At 38.6% G+C, this 19292-nt stretch overlaps 1 protein-coding gene across 3 annotated transcripts in view; it reads right to left on the bottom strand.

The window, feature by feature from the left end:
* The window catches only part of ZSWIM8 (zinc finger SWIM-type containing 8), a 54841-nt gene that overhangs the window by 21067 nt on the left and 14482 nt on the right, over positions 1–19292 (bottom strand). For all 3 annotated transcript variants that reach the window (XM_036385562.2, XM_036385564.2, XM_036385563.2), the window contains exons 2-9: positions 13050–13203; positions 11777–11871; positions 7463–7635; positions 5638–5745; positions 2786–2867; positions 2022–2142; positions 1480–1681; positions 391–566 (exon numbers count right to left, since the gene is read on the bottom strand). In XM_036385562.2, coding sequence (XP_036241455.1) covers positions 391–566; positions 1480–1681; positions 2022–2142; positions 2786–2867; positions 5638–5745; positions 7463–7635; positions 11777–11871; positions 13050–13203 — 1111 coding nt within the window. The remainder of the gene's footprint in view (positions 1–390; positions 567–1479; positions 1682–2021; positions 2143–2785; positions 2868–5637; positions 5746–7462; positions 7636–11776; positions 11872–13049; positions 13204–19292) is intronic.

Raw genomic sequence — 19292 nt, 5'->3', positions numbered from 1 at the left:
ACCATATGAATGACTGGGCTAAACAGAATTCCATTAAACTGCTGAATGGTTAAATATAGAAACCTTTAAAATTAATTGGTAGCTGATGCTATCATTCAAAGAAATGCTCTCCACTGGGACACTAAAATGCAGAATTACACCCATATGTAAGAAAGGGCTCTCAGAAAATAAATTAGTCACACTACTTGATGTTGGTAAAAGTAAGCAGCAATAGCAATTAAAGTAATTACAGTGCTTTTAATGTTACATAGCACATAGTCCAGAAGGACTAATGGTTGAACAGGTATTGAGGGAATGATTCAAACACAAGAAATTTACAGGATAAAACTCTTTAGTGTGGTTGAGTATCACAGAAATTAAAGAGAGACAGGAACTGATTCTGGAGCTCACCTCTGTGGACTAATAGTTGGGTCAAGGACAGCCAGCCTCCAAAGAACCACCATCTCATCACACATGCTTGCACAAGCATGAGCAGCTACTTCTGACTGGCCATTGCTGCGTCCCGTGTGCCCACTGGCACTGCTGTGTGACGCGGACGTTCGCACACTGTACCACCAGCCAGTTATCTGCAGAAGAAAAGGTTCAGTGAAGCTGTGCTGTGGCCAACATCTCATCCTCTGCTCTCATTTATCTCATAATCCCAAGGAAATGGGAACTGTAGTTAATACCAGGTTTTCATTTGACTCCAAAATAATTATGACCACTAAAGCAGTATTGGCTTGTGAGAACTAAGGGTCTCAAAATTTCTCTGGTTAGAAGGCACATGTCCAAAGAACAAAACACTCACAGGACATTCACTTCCTAGAGGTCTTCACACTTGGAGAGAAAAAGTAAACAAATGTGATAAATGGAGCATTTCCTTTCCCTTGCTTAAAGTCGAGGTATGGGATGGAGCAATAAGGAAACTTACACCACAATTTATATTACAGACTGAGGTCGAAGTCCTGAACTACCAAAAGAAATAGTTTCTTCTAATATTATTTTGACAAAATAAAAGTACTGCTTCAATCCACCAAAAGATATCTTCCGTGAAGATAACAAAAGAATCTGAGATTCTATCACACAACATATATATTTAGTTTTTATCAACATGACAGCTCATACATGACGTGCTTTGTTAAAAAAAAAAAAACAGAAACAGAACAACTGTAAAATAAATCACCTTAACTGGGAAGAAATCAAATCAAATATGCTCAACAAAAGAACTCAGACTCTACATATTCATGGTAGAACAACTATTTGGGAAATACAGTGTTACCAGGACATCACTAAATCAGAACAAGCGCAAACTGTAACATCCTTTCAGTGTGGAGAAGCACCTGCCTACAACGCACATAGGCTATTAAAATAATAAATAATAAAATAATTGTAAAATAATAAAATAATTGTATTCAGCCAGGGGTTGTACAGACACAAAGCACCAGTTACTGGCTCTGCCTGGTTCCTCAAAACATCCCCGCACTCCAAGCAAAGAGATACCTGCTCATAGTTGAGACACTGGTCAGTCAGAATCTCCAGCAAAGGAGCTGCATTGCTATCCCGCCTCTTAAACATCTCCCGCACAATGGAAAGCAAGTTCCAGATTCCTTCAGGTTCTCTCCCTCGCAGGGGACGCAGCAGACAAGCCCACTCAGCAGCAGCTGGTGGCTCAGTGGAAGACAGATACATTGAATTCACATCACTGTACATAAAGCAGAAGAATAAGGAGAAAAATCAAGTACAGTCATACAAAATCCTGAGTATAGTCTACATCCAGAAATATATTTGCCCTTCAATGGCACAGACACGAGTAACCTAAAAGACAAAATGCATAAATAGCTAAAGAACACCACACAAGCAAAATATTGTACAAATGCAGTCTGCTCCACTGAAATAACACTGCAGAAGCTACACAAAAATACAGTCCAGAAGAGTGACCATGAAACTGAGCATCCTTCAGTCCAAAGCATACAGGCTATATGGTGAATGAATTTACAGATCACATGAACATCACACTTTCCCTTCAATGGGAAACAGCTTACCTGAAAACAACAGGAGTAGGCCCACAGAATTTATGAAGGGTTTTCTTTATGTTGTCACTCAGAGTAGATTCATCTAAGTACCAGGTGCTTTGATCTGATGCAGAAGGTCCAGCAGTGGGATCTTACAAATGAAAAACACATTAACAGTATGCAAGCTTTGAAGATACTTTATGTGCCCAACCACAGAGTACACAGGCAGTGCTACCCAAGTTATTTCACCCATTGCTGAACACCCTATTCAGAATTATCTTTAAATGTTACCATAACATTACCTTCAACATTATCAACATTAAATTAGCAGATTCTTCTTGACCAGAAGGGTAAAGCAGCACTAAAATAGGAATGCTCTAACATCTCTTGTAACCAACACTTATGCTCTAACATCTCTGGTAACCAACACTTATGTAAGCTACCCCAAATCCCAGCTAACCCAGTCTAGTGTCGTAAACAGTCCAGTTTTAAGCAGGAACTTGGGAGACGTCCCCTCCAATCGACATTCCAGAAGTCTATACTTAATACCAAATTTTAAAAAACCCACTTTGTTAGAAAGTGCATTGCCTGATGCTCCCTTCCTCTGCAAGCGCTCTGAGGTGCCCCTTGTTGTGCCATATATACATGTAGGTGCCAACACTCATCCCTTTTCCTCTATTTCCATGTGTAATCCAAGCTACCGGGTAACAAATCAGTTCAGAAACCCGAAGCAATGGAATAATTCTCTTCCTATGTGTGATACAGATTGCTGAAATGAGAAGTATTAAAATTACCTGGGGCTCCACACACAGTGTTGATGGCAGTAGACTGAGAAGATAACAACTCATCCAGCAAGCGCTGAGCTGTTGGAAGAATCTGAAAACATGAAGCAAACTTTGAATATACACAGTATTTTTTATCCTGCTACACCCAGCCAAAGATCTTGACTGAAGCACTCTGGCAATTTCAAGAGTATGGAATCCAGAGCTACGTTTTCAGAAAGGACGACAGAGGGTGCTAAAGATCACACAACAGCCACCAGCTGTGACACCTCTCTCACAGCCCATGAAAGGCTCACTTTCTGCAGTCACATCCTAAGTAAGCAAAAGCATCACAATTTATTAACTCATCTCTCATTTCTTGAGGAATAGGAGCCTGCAGAAAGTAGATACTGCAACTAATTTTGAGAGTTAGGGAAGCCACTGCTGTCAAGGTCACCATTTTCCTGTACTTCAAAAGATCTTTACTACTTGTTCCTAAATAATTTGTCTAAAACCCAAGCAAACGGGAGCAGGGGAGCAAACTATAAAATACACGTAGACATAATTTTTGGGGTAGACTTTAGCTAATTTACCATCCAGTTAGTAAAGGGATGCAGTCGTAGATTAATGCAATTTCAGCACTAAACTGATCATAACTTCTGGACCAGCTCAGAGCATAAGCAGAGAAGGTTCACACTGATTGTAAAATCCTATACATCCTTAAAATGCTATTTTTGAAAGAAAAATGCACAGTTAAAAGAGTTTTTTCCCCACACACTAAGTCTGAAAGTGTAGATCCATTTAGCCTTTAGTATGTATGCACAGAACATGCAAATTGTTAATCCACATAATTAGGATTAAAATGACTTGCAACAGAATGTCTGATATCCCCCAGCTCTCTCCATATAACAGCTGAGGTAAAAGATCACTCTTACTGTAAAGAAAGGCACATTCAGTACACCTGTCTTTGCAAATAGTACACATACATCTCAAACAGATGGAAGAAAAAAATGCTTCATACAGATATTTTGCATTTCAATCACCTAAAGAAACTAATTCAGCATTAAACTATTTTGTACTGTTTTCCCACTACTACATATTTTAAGAAAATTCACAAGTCTCGGCAGTGTCACACCTTAAGGCTGAAGTACCAGAGACCTGCAGTTAACCTCCTTCAGTCTTTTTTGCTAAGATATTCATGCTTAATTGGAATAGGAATACTGGGTTCATAAGGGGAAATAGCTCTTGGGCAAGGAACTAGGTAATGAATTCCAGCTGCTTTTCCAGGATTTTCCTAGATATAGAAAACAGCTTCTATAGAGATTCTGAAAAGCATCTAGCTGCATTCCTATAAACCATCATTCTCTTACACATGAAAGTAATTCAGCATTATAATACTGTATCATGTCATTCATAAACTGGAAATAAGGATAAAATAAAATCATGCGTACAGCCCACTCTAATTCTACGTCATGTAGTCAAAATATGGGGTCCCAAGGAATTAGAGTATCTATCTCCACCCAGAAACCTTGAAGACCAGGAATAAGACAGTTGAAAGAGCATGGGGCACACCTTGCCTTTTTAAAAGAATTACACAACACAGGTTAAGACATATCTCCCAATAAACCCCAATTTTTTCTGTTGGGCAGCATTCAAGAAAAATTGTAATAATTAATTAATCCAGATGTCCCTGATGCACAGCTGGTACATGTGACCAAAGGAGAAATAAACCCTGCAGAAAGAAGCAGACAGACACAGAATATCTGAAAGCAAACATGCCAACTCACATGCCATTCAGGAAACAACCACTACCACTACTAGCCTTTCAAAGCCCTCCATATTAAGCACCAGACTGTACCATAAAGTTTAGTCTGAGGAGAGAAAGAAAGCTTTGCCTGTTACGTAATGCATCAAGCACACACTACTGGCACTCATTTCTCAGCAACAAAAAAGCAGTAATTTTTTATCACTTTCATATTATACAATTCCTCTATTTCCTCTCATAAGAAGATTAGTATTTCTGTAGGAAATTTACAGGATATTTTAGCAATAGAGTATCATAGTGTCCTAAGCACAGCACCGTAAAATCAATTTTAGGCACATGCTTCCAGTAATCTAACTCCTACTTAAGAGGAGTGTGTTACAAATGCACTGCTGAAATGTGACAGATACCCATGCAGGTCAGTTTTTCTCAACCTCCTTTAGCTGAACCAGCATAAAAAAGTTGCCAAGCCCTTGTAATTTTAAAGCAGCCATTTCACAATCACTTGGGAATTCTTGTCTATTTTGTGCAAACATTTTAGGCAGATGATACAAATGACCTGACCCTGAGCAACACAGATATTTAAGGAATGAGAGAGCAGACTTAGCCTTTGACTAAAAAAATGTCATATCTATTAGACTGAATGATTCTTATGAATCATCAAGAGTCACACTGGGGGAAGTCAAAAGGTTACCAGTTAGGTGCATTACAAAGTGCCCACTTAAAGCACATACAATACTTTATCTGGGTAGTTCTCTCCACTTAGCTAACCAAACACACAAAAAAGAAACAAGCTGATTAGGGCTGACCTAAGTTTTCAACAATCATGAACTGATTTACTGTGTTTGATCTTTCACAAGCTTAGCATATATTCATGCTGATGTGAATAGCCACCACTCTTCTTTCTCCTTTTGAGACACTTCTCATCTTTCACTTGGCAATAGACAATTGCCAAATAATAGAATAGCAAAACTGAAAAGAGCAAGAACTGAATGCCTTCCCAGCAGCTCACAACTGAATAGCATAACTGGTTATTTTGCAACAAAAGACATCACATAAATTGACCCAGAATAAAGATAACTGCATTTAACCAGTTGTCAGTCAGATGATGGTCCCCACTTACCTGCTGTGGAAGTTCACTGATTAGGTACTGAGCAAATTTTTGCAACTGGTCTCTTTGTAGCCGAGACAAAGACTCAGAAACAGGTGCTCGTAAGCACACTGCAGATGCCTGAAGAAAGAAAAGGAGACACAAACTACCATTAATGAAGCTGTGTCCACCAAACTGATGAAGTGTCACAAACACTTGCTATGCTGATGCATACATACCATGCTTGGTCTTGATGGCCAATTATTTTTTCTCTGAAATTATGTAGCATGTTGCAGATAAGATGCAAATAAGCTGTCTAGGCTTTATAAAAACTGGTTTTAAGGGTTTTTTTCAAGGAAACTGATGTAACAGCTGTGCTTAAGATCTGTTGTTGCTAGCAATTGCAGAAATACTGGCAGAGACTTCACAAACAAACCTCTAAAATAGGACATTATCCCTTAAGCTTCTGGCAAATGAACCAGCTCTGTGGGGGACTGTTTCACAGAATCACCACCATCTCATTTATCTCTTTAGAGTTTCTTAATTCAGTCTAAAAATCTCTTTCCATATCTTAGAACAAATTAGATTATAAAAAAACCTCACCACTTGCTTCTTAACCTTTTTCACTCTACATAACAAAAATGTCTCACTTAAAATTTAACCCATACACAGTCAAGAGCAGTTTGATAATAAGACTCTTCTGATACTATCTTGTCTACATAGAGCAACATATCTTCACTTGTAACTTACTACTGTCAGAAGTCAGTTTTTACAAACACAAAAATACTTTCACTGTCACTTTTCAGGCAGAGAAAGGATTGGAGGCAAAAGAATGATTTTTATCTTACACAGGGTCCAAACGTTGAGTGTAAATAATATAAATGACACTTTAGTTTTTAGCCTCATTCTCCATATCCACCTTTTAAAACTCAAACTAAAAATTCAAAGCAGAAACTGTTTTTCTGCCAGCTGTCCAGTCCTAAATACAGAAAGTATACCAATATTCTGATTATTTCACAAGAGTATAAATTTAAGCCAATTACACTTGTCCATTGTGAAATACTAACAAGCTTCAGCAGGTTATTAGAACTTATTAAAGAATCTAGAGTTGATCATAAGCATGGTAGCTGTAAAATGTTCTGTGACAGCAGAAAATCTTCTGTTCTTACCATAATCAAAACTTAATCCTTTGTGCTTCTCAGCTTCCCAAATTCAACTGTATGCAAGACCAAACTCTCAACTGGTTGTATTTCATGTCGATTCTACACATTTTCAACTGAAGTTGGTTAGGATATAAAATGCCTACTTTTTGCTCTATGGAAAGCTACATAGAATTAAAGCAGTCAAATAAAAACATAAACCTGACTGCTTGAAATCTTCAAGTCCAAATGACAGTTACCTCAGTAAGTGTTAAAATGAACTGGTGAACATAAAGGCCAACAGTGTTCAAAATTACTTTCCTTCTGCATCTGATCAAATAACATAAAGAGTGAACTTTCAAATCCTGCACTTACAAAGACTTTATTAAAAGAAACTATTCCACTAAGTAAGAGTGACCTTCCATTCGTCTTCTTTTCAGAAATAATGAGTGATTTTAGCATTTAAATGAGAAATAGGAAGGGGCCAAAAAGCACTTGGTATCTACCCTTAGAAATCTGCACATTACCAAAGACAGTCTGCAGTTTAGGGCCTCACACAATTCAGCCTGCAGACCGCAACTGTGAGCAGACATCTGCACAGTCTGTAACCAAAAGGAGTGCCAAGAGCCATTGCCCTAAAGAGAGTGTGTGTTGCACAGAACTGCCCTGAGGAGTGCCCGGGAGAAGGAAGGGGAAGCAGAGCTGTGCTGGATGCCTACATTGTGGATGCGGAAGAGGCAGAGCGCCACGACGTGAGCGCACCACTTGGCCCCGGCGCCGCAGGTGCAGCTGCACGACGTGATCCGGCACCGGTCAAACATCACCGCCACGTTGTACGCGCCCTTGGGGGGCACCATCTGCGGGGGCACCACAGTGGCACTCAGATGGAAGCCTGTGGAAATTCACAAGTGCAAAGTTACTCTTCAGGTATTTGGGGAAAAGGTTCAGCCAGCACAGAAACACAGGTATATGCTATTTAAACACTGAAACAATGTCTGGCACCAACATCCACGTAAGGATGAACATGCATCTAGAGTCTCCAGTACTTCTTTCTTCCCAACCAACTATGCCTAAACATTAGCAGAGAAGCATAATGTGTTGTAAGAGACTCCAACATACCAGCTTGTAATACATGAATTAATTTCTCTTATTATTTAATAGAGAAAAGCAGAAGTGGATAAAGTCATCCCTGAAAACGGTTAGGTTTTGTTTACAGGGTCAAAGCTAGACTATACATACACATTTTAGGCATAACCTCTGTGCTAACTCTGGCAGCAGTGCAGAACGGGCCGGGTGACTTATTCAGAATTATTTCCAAGTCAATCAATTTTCACAATTTCAGTCAACTAAAAAAGGCAGTACTTAATCTGAACACTTACTTTCACTTTGTGGCTCCAGAAACTACCCATTTGTCATCAGTTATGCACCTCCTTGCAATTTTGTTAATATCCCTTTTTTACAAATCATGACCTCAGAAAAAAAAACCAAAACCTCTTGCTTAGACTAAAACAATGGAAAGGAGAAATTTTAGGAATAACACTTGAATCTAGCCCCATTAATCAGTGACCATAAACAAATAAATTACGACAAAGGACTTCAAGAAGGCTTAGCTTCATGTAAACTCATGAACAGTGCTTATGAATTGTACTCATAACGCAGCTTCCTCTGGAGATGTTGCTCATCCAGAGGGACACGTATGATCAGGAAAGGGCCAGCAGCAGCATGGATTATCTACCTGTCTTGAAGGTGCCTATCAGCAGTTAGTAATCCTCTACAGCAATGAGTATCAGCCTCAGAACCTTTCTGCTAATCTGGAATTCAGTTTTCACAAAGCACAGAAAGCACCGGGGCATCAAAGTCATAACCAAACTTCAGTCTGGCTTGGGATAGATAATAGCTTTTCCATCAGGAGGACAGTAGTGTGGATTTATAATGTACTTCCATAAGTTTTTATTATGATAGTGTGAGATAATAAAAATAATGGTGTTCAGGAGTGCACATGACCTACTAAATTTATTCCATTTAAAATAATGTGCATCATTCTCCTCAAAATATAATCCCCATACCAATACAAATTTTCTCTTACCTTGCTTAACCTTTCTATTTGTCCGGTTCACCACAATTCAAATCCTCTCCCTGATGGGAGTGATTAATTTGATTAGTACACATAATGCCATCCAAATTCTTCAGCCATTTTAGCAATTGGAACAGAATCAAAACAAAGGAAGGCATTCACACAACATTACTGCACTGCTTATTACCAGATACAGTTCTAATTTATGTTCCACATTTGGTTAATACAACCCAAACAGTTCAGCTAGTCCTTCTGTTAAACTAAAAGCAACTCAGAGTAATGCTCTGACTTTCACATAAGCAAATTAAGCATTTCATGAGTCGGAATTGTAGCAATTCTGTTACACTGCAACAAAAGAAATATACAAAAGGTGTTAGAGAAGACTGGATTCCAGCTCAAGCCCCTTCCATGACATTCTTCTTTGTATATGAAGACAGTTAAATGATAATGCAACAAGGGAACAACACTTAAAAAATGAGACAAAATTTAAAGAGCTTAGCATGACATATCACAAGCTTCAAATCAATCTGTAGCTTGACAAACATGTCTGACACTTACAATGCTAATTCAAGCAGTACTGCCCAGTTAATTCTTTTGCAACACCAATCTTGCGGTACTTAACAATTGTTTGTGGGCTGGCACAGGAAAGTATATGAGGAAAGCAATCTGGAATATAATTACTGGTTTCTTTTACCAGGAAAAATTAAAAGAATCACAGAATCTTTGAGGTTGTAAAAGACCCCTTAGGATCATCTACCTAAGCATTAACCTGGCACTGCCACATTCACCACTAAATCATGTCCCCAAGTTCCACATCAAGTCATTGCAACATGGCTTTCTTCATCACTGTTGTGATGTAGCAGCAGTTCTGATGCCCCTACAACAGTAACAGAAAACATACATCTCTGCTTAGAGCTCAGGAACTTTTGGGAAAAAAATGGGGAAAACAAGAGCTGAACAAAAGCTTTTACATGGAAGGCATTTTTGGACAGTTGTTTGTTTTAAACCAAGACAGCAGAACCTCTAAAAAGTGGAGACACTATTGAAGGAGAAGCCAAGTTAGAATCCAAACTAAACCTGCTGCTGCCTTCCTCAGATGTTAAAAAGAAACTAAGACTATGATAAAAAAGAAGTCCCTGAAATCTACAACACACCTGTTTAAGAACAGCAATAATGTCTTCAGTGCAACAACGTGGGTATATGACTGCTACAAAGAGAATGGAGGAAGAAGGTCTACAAAAGCCAATTCCATGTGTATATACAGTAGAAAGCTGTAAAAAACTGGGGGTTTGAAATGTAGTGAAGAGGTGCTACTGTTCAGAAATCACAGATATGGATATGCATGCAGACAAAATTACTAAGATTATTTATGGTTAAAAAATAAATCTTAGACTACAAATGGAAATGGGACAAGAAGAGCACAAAGCACAAGTCAAGATTTTTCCTACTGAACACAGTATCAAAATGCACTGCTCAATCCCTCTCCAAATCAATTCCCCCCTCAAGGGCTGCTTGATTTCCTGGGCTTCCTTTCCCATTTGTCAGTGTATGAAACCCAACACTTCAACTACACAACTTAAAATCCTTTGCAGTGGACAAATGAAAATACATTCACCCCCTTCTCTGCTGCCCAGGTTCTGGGCTGCTATCTATGGAGGAAAAAAACCACCACAATTAGATACAGTTCCTCTCCTAAGGACAAGGCAACCTTACTATTTAAACTAAGTTTCTTCCTTCCCTTCCACACACATAATCCTTTGTCAAGAATCACAGTTGCTTCTATATGTCCTTGAGAAATTTTTCCCCCTGTACCACTCCCCACCTCCTCTTTTTCCCTACTCTTCTGCTCCCCCAAACACAGGTTTTGCATTAATATTCCCAGCCTTTGTTCACGTACATTGCTTTACACCTCCTCACCTTTTTAATGTAGTACTGAAACAAGTGCTGACCCCCAAGTGCTGCCATCTCTTTCTCTTTTCAGTATCCCCAAACCTTTATAGCACATGTCCCTTTTATTCACTTTCTGAGAGCTCTTTACCTAAATTTATTCATTTCTCTCATCACTGAGAGTTAAGTACTCCTGGTTCTAATAACTAAACAGGCCCACAGAAGCTTCTATCCCTCATCACATGAAAATACAAGAAATTTCCTAAATTTTCTTCTCAATATTATACAGTTTTTTTATATTATCATTTTTCTTATTAGAACAGGCTTGGTTCCCACATGCCAAATAATAGTCTGATTCTGAAGCTCACACTTGCAGGAAAAAAAATCTGCATGGGATTGACACAGCCTACCTTGACATACTAGTAGTACCTTTATTTCACATAATGCCTTCTGGTCAAATAGCTGCCACTGACAAAGCTATCTCAATATTCTTCTTTGCTTCAAAGGATTTAATGAAAAAAACAGAATCCAATTCTTTGTATAGATAAAATTAGCTTCTATAGCCAAAATACATGAAAAGAACAAGACAGTAGGAGAAGCTATAAAAGGTACTGTCCAACAAGAAGGATTTCCATCTGCCAAAATACTACATGAATAACTGTACAATTAATTAAACTCTTTTGTTACAAAAATAAACCTAGCAAACTTCCTCTGTGCCATACATGTACTTTAGGCATTGGTCATTTGATCAGACAACTAGAATGTCAAGTTCTCTTTAGCAATGAAGAATTTAAGCATTATGGAGAAAAAGGTATCCTATACAGTTTTTTGAAAAATTCTAAGACACATTAAGGATCAGAACATTTCTGACCATTTCACAGCTGGGCTGGTTGAGGCCAAAATAAAACATAGCATTTAGCTCCACACATTACAAAGAAGACATGTGGCAGGGAGTTTCAGCTAAGATGCCAGAAAAGCTTGTTTTGAGACACGGTCATCGCACTGCTGTCCCACTGCAGATATGCTTTTGGGACTCTAAGTATCTAGAGACGTGGTGCTGCACTGTCCTTACCTATCTGGAGAGGGTCTTTGACAGCCCTGACCCGGAAGAGCTGCTCCCCTCGCTGGAACTCATCTGCACTGCCATTCGCCAAGCACGAGTACAACCTGCAAGACACAAACAGAACCTGTCAGGACCATCTGCTTTTGAGAAACTTCACAGCATTATCCTCTTTGCTGACTTTTTCCTCTGGCTTTTGAAAAAACCTTGCTATCTTGAATACAAAGTCTAGGTCTCTCCTGCCATTTCAACATTACAATTCAACCACAAAAATCATTCGTCTCTTCCTAACTGGGTTTGTGTATAGCCACCGGCAGTTTTAGGAATTTCCACCTAAGGCTCTGAAATATAAATTCATTCATAAGCTAAAATTAAGCCTTCATATAGTATAGTATAGTTCAAGGTCTAATGTTAGCATGCCACAGTAAAAACTCCTTCTAGACTAATTATCTGCATGCTCTTGTGAGGTTTTTTTATATGTGTGTTCATCAGAATAATGAGCATGTACAACCAGCTGGCTTGCTCTATTCCCTAGTAGGTGATCTTACATCAGTACTCCTGAACTATCTCCCCCAACTGATACCTGAACCTTAGACAAACATATCCAACAACTTTCAGCAAGATTCTTTCTAAAAGAGTGTAGTATCACTACTTTGCAACAAAATTCTGAATGCACAGTTACATGGGTAGACCTCCTACAACATAAAAGCTTCAGCAAAGCTTAGAAATAGATCTAAAGGCAGAAAATCTTTGACTATGTAGTCACATAGTTAATGTGGAAGCATAAGAAATATAGTCATCTGACTATATCAATTCTGATCACTGATGTATTCAGCAAATTCTGGTTCTCCTACTTACACAAACAAAAGGATTGCACAGCACACTGAGCAAGCCCTCTTTGACAATTTCTGAGCCCAGTTAAAGCTCTGACTCCAGCAACAGGTTCAAATTGGAAAGATGATTTTGTAAGATTAACATAAGGACAAAACTCCACAAGCTAGCCTAGCCTACTGTTAACCAAATTAAAGGATGCATTTATTTTTTTATCCTTTACACATAGAACCTAGACATCTACGTGGTTTTCCTGGCACATATGCAAGGCAGCTCACCTCAGAATAAAACCCCATATCACAGCATATCCCACAGTAATCTATCCATGTATTACAAAAGGCACATGAGAGCCACAGAAGCACCAAATACACAGGACATCAAAAGGACAATGATTCTCCTCAAGTGAACAAAATCTTTTCTTAAGCATCAGTGAAAAATAAATAGTATTTATTACCTGATATCCTCCTCATTTTCTGGGAAACTCCAGAAGGCGATTCGAAGCTGCAGTTGTTCAGGCACTGGAGGATAAACTTTCTCCACCACCTCAAATGGAATGTGAAATGCAACCTGTTTTGCAGAGAGTTCCACCAATGGGATCACCAGCCCATCTAGAAAGACAAGAAACAAAACACAATTAGCCATTCAGAGAACAAAACTTGTGAGAGGCTAAAGAGGTCAAAGCTCTTCCACCTTCTCTTTTATCTCACGTTAAAGACCATTTTTGACAGATAGTAAAGTCAGCACAGAAATCTTTTGAAGAGTTTTGAAGAGTTGTCTGTCAGCTCTGTGTTTGTTTTCAACCACTCAGGGCACAAATCCCAAAAAACAGTCCTTGGCCAAGAGAGCTGCATCAGCCTAGCACTTTGTCTCCTGCCAAAACTGACATTGTTCAGAAAGACTTAAGGTAACCAAGTATTTTCCCACACATTTCTGTCACAATGTGGCAGCAACATCCCCTGAATTCCAATAGTCTACACAAAGAATTAGTCCAACATATATGCACAAGCAGCAACGGAATGGTTATCCAAGAACTTTAGTGTTGACTTTTTTTGACAACGCTCAGTATTCACCTATTTACAAGGTTTTTATTTCAATTAATATTTGTTGGTTTATTTCCTTCACCACCACCCTTCATTTGATATCTGCCTTTATACTTCAAGCACCTTACAGAAGCAACTGGGAATTTACATGTCAGTGCAGTGCTGACTACACAAAGCTCATGAGGATCTTAAGGCAGTAAGAGCTTTATATAAATATATTTAACCATCACCTTTCTACCAAATTAACTCCACTTTTATGGTTTTTACCCACAGATGAAGATTTCCTATCATCTGGCTACAGAACCCTCATGTTTCTGCTTTGCTCTGACCCAAATTACACTTTATACAAAATGCCAGACTTGTCATATCTGCAAGTACATGCATCCCTGCTGTACTGAGCTCACCTCCTGATCCATCACTACAGCAGCCTTGGTTGCCCCATCTTCCAAACCCTGATGCCAAACCCCTAATTAATTCAGATATTCAATGTTATGTCTCTTCGCCTCCCTCACCAGCCACTAAAACATGACTGGAAGCCAGGACATAAACCAACCTGGCATTCAGCTTCCCCTCCACACCAGCCTCCAGACAGCATATCCAAGGAAAACTTAAGCCCTGATGTGAGTAAGCACTTTCTCACCCTCTGCCTAGAGACACCCTCCAGTCCCAGCAGCTGGGAAAGACAGGAGAGGAGAGGGCTTTGAAAATGCATGCACACAGCAAAGCAGCCAACATCTCCCCCAGCACTGAGCAGACCCAACAAGCAAAAGGATTACATAAGTATGGAAAAAAACATCAAACATCCACATTTAGGATTTTTTTTTTGCAGTGAAATTAGATTCATTAGTTACTATTCCATTCTCCCAGATAGAGTCAGTCTTTTGCCGTCAGGGTTGGTTCTCCACCACCAATGATTTTTATGTTATAGATCCAGTCTCTATTTTACAGTGCTATAATCCCCTTCACAAATGTGAGAGAAGCAGCTTATAAAAGGAGTGAAATTGGAAAAAGATGTGCCCCTTTCTCTACAGCTAGCAGATAAACAAGCTTTTAGCAGAAAACTAATTTCATTTCCACATTTGACAACCAAAACAGGTGTAAAGCCTTTAATCAAGTCACTAAAAAATATACTGCTTTTAATTAGTCCCTAAAAAGTGTACTGTTTCTAATTAGTGCAACACAGTCAAATTAATATCATTCCTGCTACTACAGTAGTAGTAGATACTGCAGAAAGTCCAAATTGAGGCACTTTCATACTTGAAATTACTCTGAGCAATGAAAGGAGAGGTATTTTGCATGGTTTAAAATGCATTTCTTCTATAGAGGTACTCTACTCAGTTATCTCATTACACAATACTAGAAAAGAGATTAACACCTAAACAACCTCTACAAGCTAAAAGGCTCAGAAAATGATGTCAGTATTGACTGAAACACCTGTACATTCTTTTGAGAGCTGCAAGCCTTCAGCCTGGATGGTATTCCTTTTTACCATTCCTTTCTATAAAGATCTGGTGCTGGGTATGAAGGTTAGATTAGAAATACTACAACAGAGACCTCATCTGCTCCAGCACAAGTCTAGCACAAGCCAGTCAGCTTGACTTTAATAACTGTACAAAGTAAGGTAAGGTAAGGCTGACTTGGCACTGAACCCATTAACTGATTCATCAGCTGTACCGTGTCAGTAGTAATGAGCAGAAGACAGGTGGCCAATTATGTGGCATAACTCAGAGCACACAGCTGAAACCTCTTGGGAATAAGGTGAAAGCAGTAAAACCTGCAGGGGGAAAAAACCAACCATCTTACTTATAAGACCATGCATGGTTCTAAAGTTCAGAACTTTCAAGAAGGAAAAAGAGAGATTAAAAAAATAGTAGAAATTAACTGAAAAGTAGAAAACAATTTGTCAATCATACTCCAAGGGTGTGTGAATTCACAATAGCTACCCTGGCACACATGTAAATGCCAAAATGAAAGACGTTAAAGTGCCCTAAGTTTCAAGGAGGTAGTCACCCATGTAGCCAAGGTGAGACAACCCTAACTGCAATATGGCTCAGAGCAGTCTTAGAGGGTCTTTTCCTTTTTTACTCCTGTAAAGTCAGCTGGACAGTCCTACTTTGGTGCTAAAACTAGACTTCAAATACTCTCATCTGAGTCCCAAACAAAGAGAGATCTATTCAAGAAGTTTATTTCTGGATACACAAATCTTGGGTTGGTGGATTTATACCTACTTGTAGGTAGATTCATACCCACTTGTACCAAGAGGTATTATCAATAAAACAGACAAAAGGTACTCTCAGGTTCTATAATAAATATTTTAGCAAAGAAGGAAAAAGGAAGTCTGCTAGAAAAGTAAAGGAGAAAGCACCACAGCTTCTGCTCATAAAGCAAAAATAAGTATAGGAAGGAAGACTGCAAATTTAATATTAAAAAAAATTAAATAGCAGTGAAGTTAAACTCTTGAGACAAAACTATCCAAGGGAGAAGATAATTTTAAATTGTGGAGCAAAATTAGCATGAATCGCTATTTGTTCTTGGAAGCACACATGACCCAATCAGAAGAAAAAGCACATTTAAAATCTTGGAAGAATAGAGTCACAAGTAAAGCATAAGCAACCTGAAACAATTCTCACAGGCTAAATGACCAAGAAAACCCAGGTCTGGAAGGGATTTTGAGAAGCCATCTAATCTATATCTCCTAACCAAAATGCAAGATCAAGCATATCTGAACCATTCTGAATAAATCACACCCCATTATTTACCATCACACAACATGCAGCTTTCATGAGGACTACCTGCCCTTTTTGCTACTGTTTTGCATGAATTACAGGTTCAATTTTTACAGCCATTTTGTAAAAGCTGAAACCTTGCATAGATGTAATTATTCCTGCTGGAACAACAACAACAACAAAACACCTGACCCCAAAACAGCCAACACAAGCTGTGCACACAAACCTGCAATTTCACCAGCAGAACAACTTCTGTGCCAGCAGGACTTACCACACAGAGATGAATGCGTAGCAGTTGCTTAACCTTTCCTATTAGAGAGTAGGCTGTAATAAGGTGCAGCCAACAATTACTCATAAGAACAGATCATGTTCAAAATGATGTAGCAGTATTCCTTCAGCAGAGTAACCGAAAAACAGAGAAGAAACAGCTGGAATAATCAGCAGAACAGGACCGTGAGAATACCGAAGAGCTATTAAAACACAACAAAGAAAAAGCAACTGGGCTAAACACTGAATGTATCTGTTATCAGGTTATTTCCATTGATTACTTTCATTTGATACACATTCTAAAAGTAAAGTATACATACAAGTGAATGAATACAATGCAAGTGAACAAAACTCACAGCAAGAGATAAGACACAGTACAAAGACAGGACACATTGCTTTCCCTAACTTTAGAAAAATGGCATTTTAGGCTACATTCTCTTTTAAGAGATGAGTCTACAGCTTTGATGTTACAGCAATCCCTGGTCCCTATCTGACCTTTCGCCTCACCTTTCTCACTGGCTTCACTCCTAAATGTAACAAAGAGTAACAATGTAATGTAACTATACACAGAACAAGAAGATGAAGAAAATTAAGTGAATCACCTGTGATATCAAAAGCTAGTGAGAACAGTAAAACTAAGAGGAAATATGCAGAGTTCAATCTTGACTGGTGAAGGAGGTATGGGGAGGGTGTTACAAAATCTGTTTTACAAATCTCATTTTAAAAATAGTAAATAACACATTGCTTTTTACAGGATTTCCCATGTAGAAACATAAAACTGTTACTGTAGAATGCACATACAGGATTTCTGCTTGTTTAGTTTAACTGCCTGTCAGTAAAATGCCCCTTGGCTTAAGCCAGTGATACACTGTCTCTCTGATACCACTTAAAATCAAAATGTGCTGACAATTCTCAAACAGGCAAGCAGAGGAAGCATTGCATTTAATCATAACATACATAAACCAACTCTTTAAAAAGATTTGTTTTCTTACTGTTTTCTGTACATTTCCTTCTAAAATTCTGCTGTTGGTTTTAGTTTATTCTCTTGCTCTTTTTTTTCTTTCTAGACATTTATTCTGAGTTGATGTCTTTAAGAAGTAGATGCCAGAGAAATACAGTCCTTCAGGGCTCAGACCTGGCAAGAAATATCAGAAAACATCACCTTTGTCTTTAACTCTGTAATACTTGAGGGTGAATGCTGTGAATGTATTTTTAAAACAGTTTCCCAAGGTGAACATTGCAAAATGACACACAAGCCTTTTAATTAAAGATGCACTTGTTTATTGCAAACAAATTATATCCAAGGCATTTAGGCCATTTATACTTCTTTTTCTTCTTCCATTTTACCATATAATCGGCATCTTATAAAAGCAACATGTCTATTAAAAATAGACAAAATCCATCTCTGAACTGCAGATAAGCTACATAGTATGTACCAGAAGCATTTTGCAAAAGTCTGAAAATAAGATACTTTCTCTTGCTTTAAAGGTATTTCTCATGCAAAGCTCCATCCAAAAGGCACATGAATTTTAGTTCCCTATTCAAAGAGGTGTTCATTAAGAGCAGAACTGATAAATGGATCACAGACACACCACCACAGTTGGTTTTCTATCACACTAACTTTTTGCCTCATTAAGTTCCAGCCCTACAAAGTCAACAAAAAGGGAACATCAGAAGGGTTGAACTAACATCCTTGCAGCCTACATAAGCAGTAAGGGTCACAAGACACAGTTCTGCTTCACATCTGCTTGCTGCTCTGTGGCTTTCAAGCACAGACTTGTGAGAGGAGTAGTAAATACTTACTATACAGTTCCCCAAACTTCAGGCAACATTATTAAAAAACACAGCCCATTTACAATGCACTAGGTACATAATATATAGAAATGATGGAATATTAAGAGCATCCTTGAATAGTCTTAGGATTACAATCCTGGGAGAAAATCAGACTAAGTAAATTTAATTAAGGTTCATGGTCCAGTCACAAACAGGACAGCTGTGTTTTCAAAGAGATAGAGGAAAAGTTCTCCACCTAAGTGGAAGAGATTTTTCAGCTACTCTGTGCCTGTAACTCTTGGAACACAGGAAGTGTTGTGAACCACAACCACCAAGCTCCAGAAGAAAACTACTTAACATAAAAACACAACTGAAATAACCAACATAAACTTAAAAATTTCAAAGAAAGAGAGGTAACATAGAGGTAACAAGCACTGAAAACAATTCAACTACTTACCTTTAAACACCCATACCAAAATGGGTCCAAGTAAGGGGAGAGAGGATTTGGAATAGAAGAGTGGAACTAAATTGAACACCATGAGAAACTTCCATTGTAAAGGCTCACAGATGAACTGCTGGAGCAGCTCTGAGGCTATACCATACAGCAAAAGACAGATCAGCTACACATATGCTGAGAGTAGACCGTCCAAAGAAGCACTGTAGATAATGAAGAAAACCTGACTCAAGATGGCCTTTTTCAGGCCAGTATTCAGATACTTACAACTAGGGATTAATTTCTCTTCAAAAGATCATCAATCTCTCAGCTGCATATGATCTCTTCAAATCCCACAGCTGATCTCAGTGGTGTTCAATGAGAACACACTCATCACAGACTGCTTCAGCTCAGCTGGAGATGCTGGGTTCTTACAGCAGCCCAGCAGGCACAAGGAC

The sequence above is a fragment of the Molothrus ater genome, chromosome 8, assembly GCF_012460135.2.
Source record: "Molothrus ater isolate BHLD 08-10-18 breed brown headed cowbird chromosome 8, BPBGC_Mater_1.1, whole genome shotgun sequence".
In the NCBI taxonomy this organism is placed as follows: Eukaryota; Metazoa; Chordata; class Aves; order Passeriformes; family Icteridae; genus Molothrus; species Molothrus ater.
Note: the sequence above shows the minus strand (reverse complement) of the source record. Positions and strands in the feature narration are given on the sequence as shown.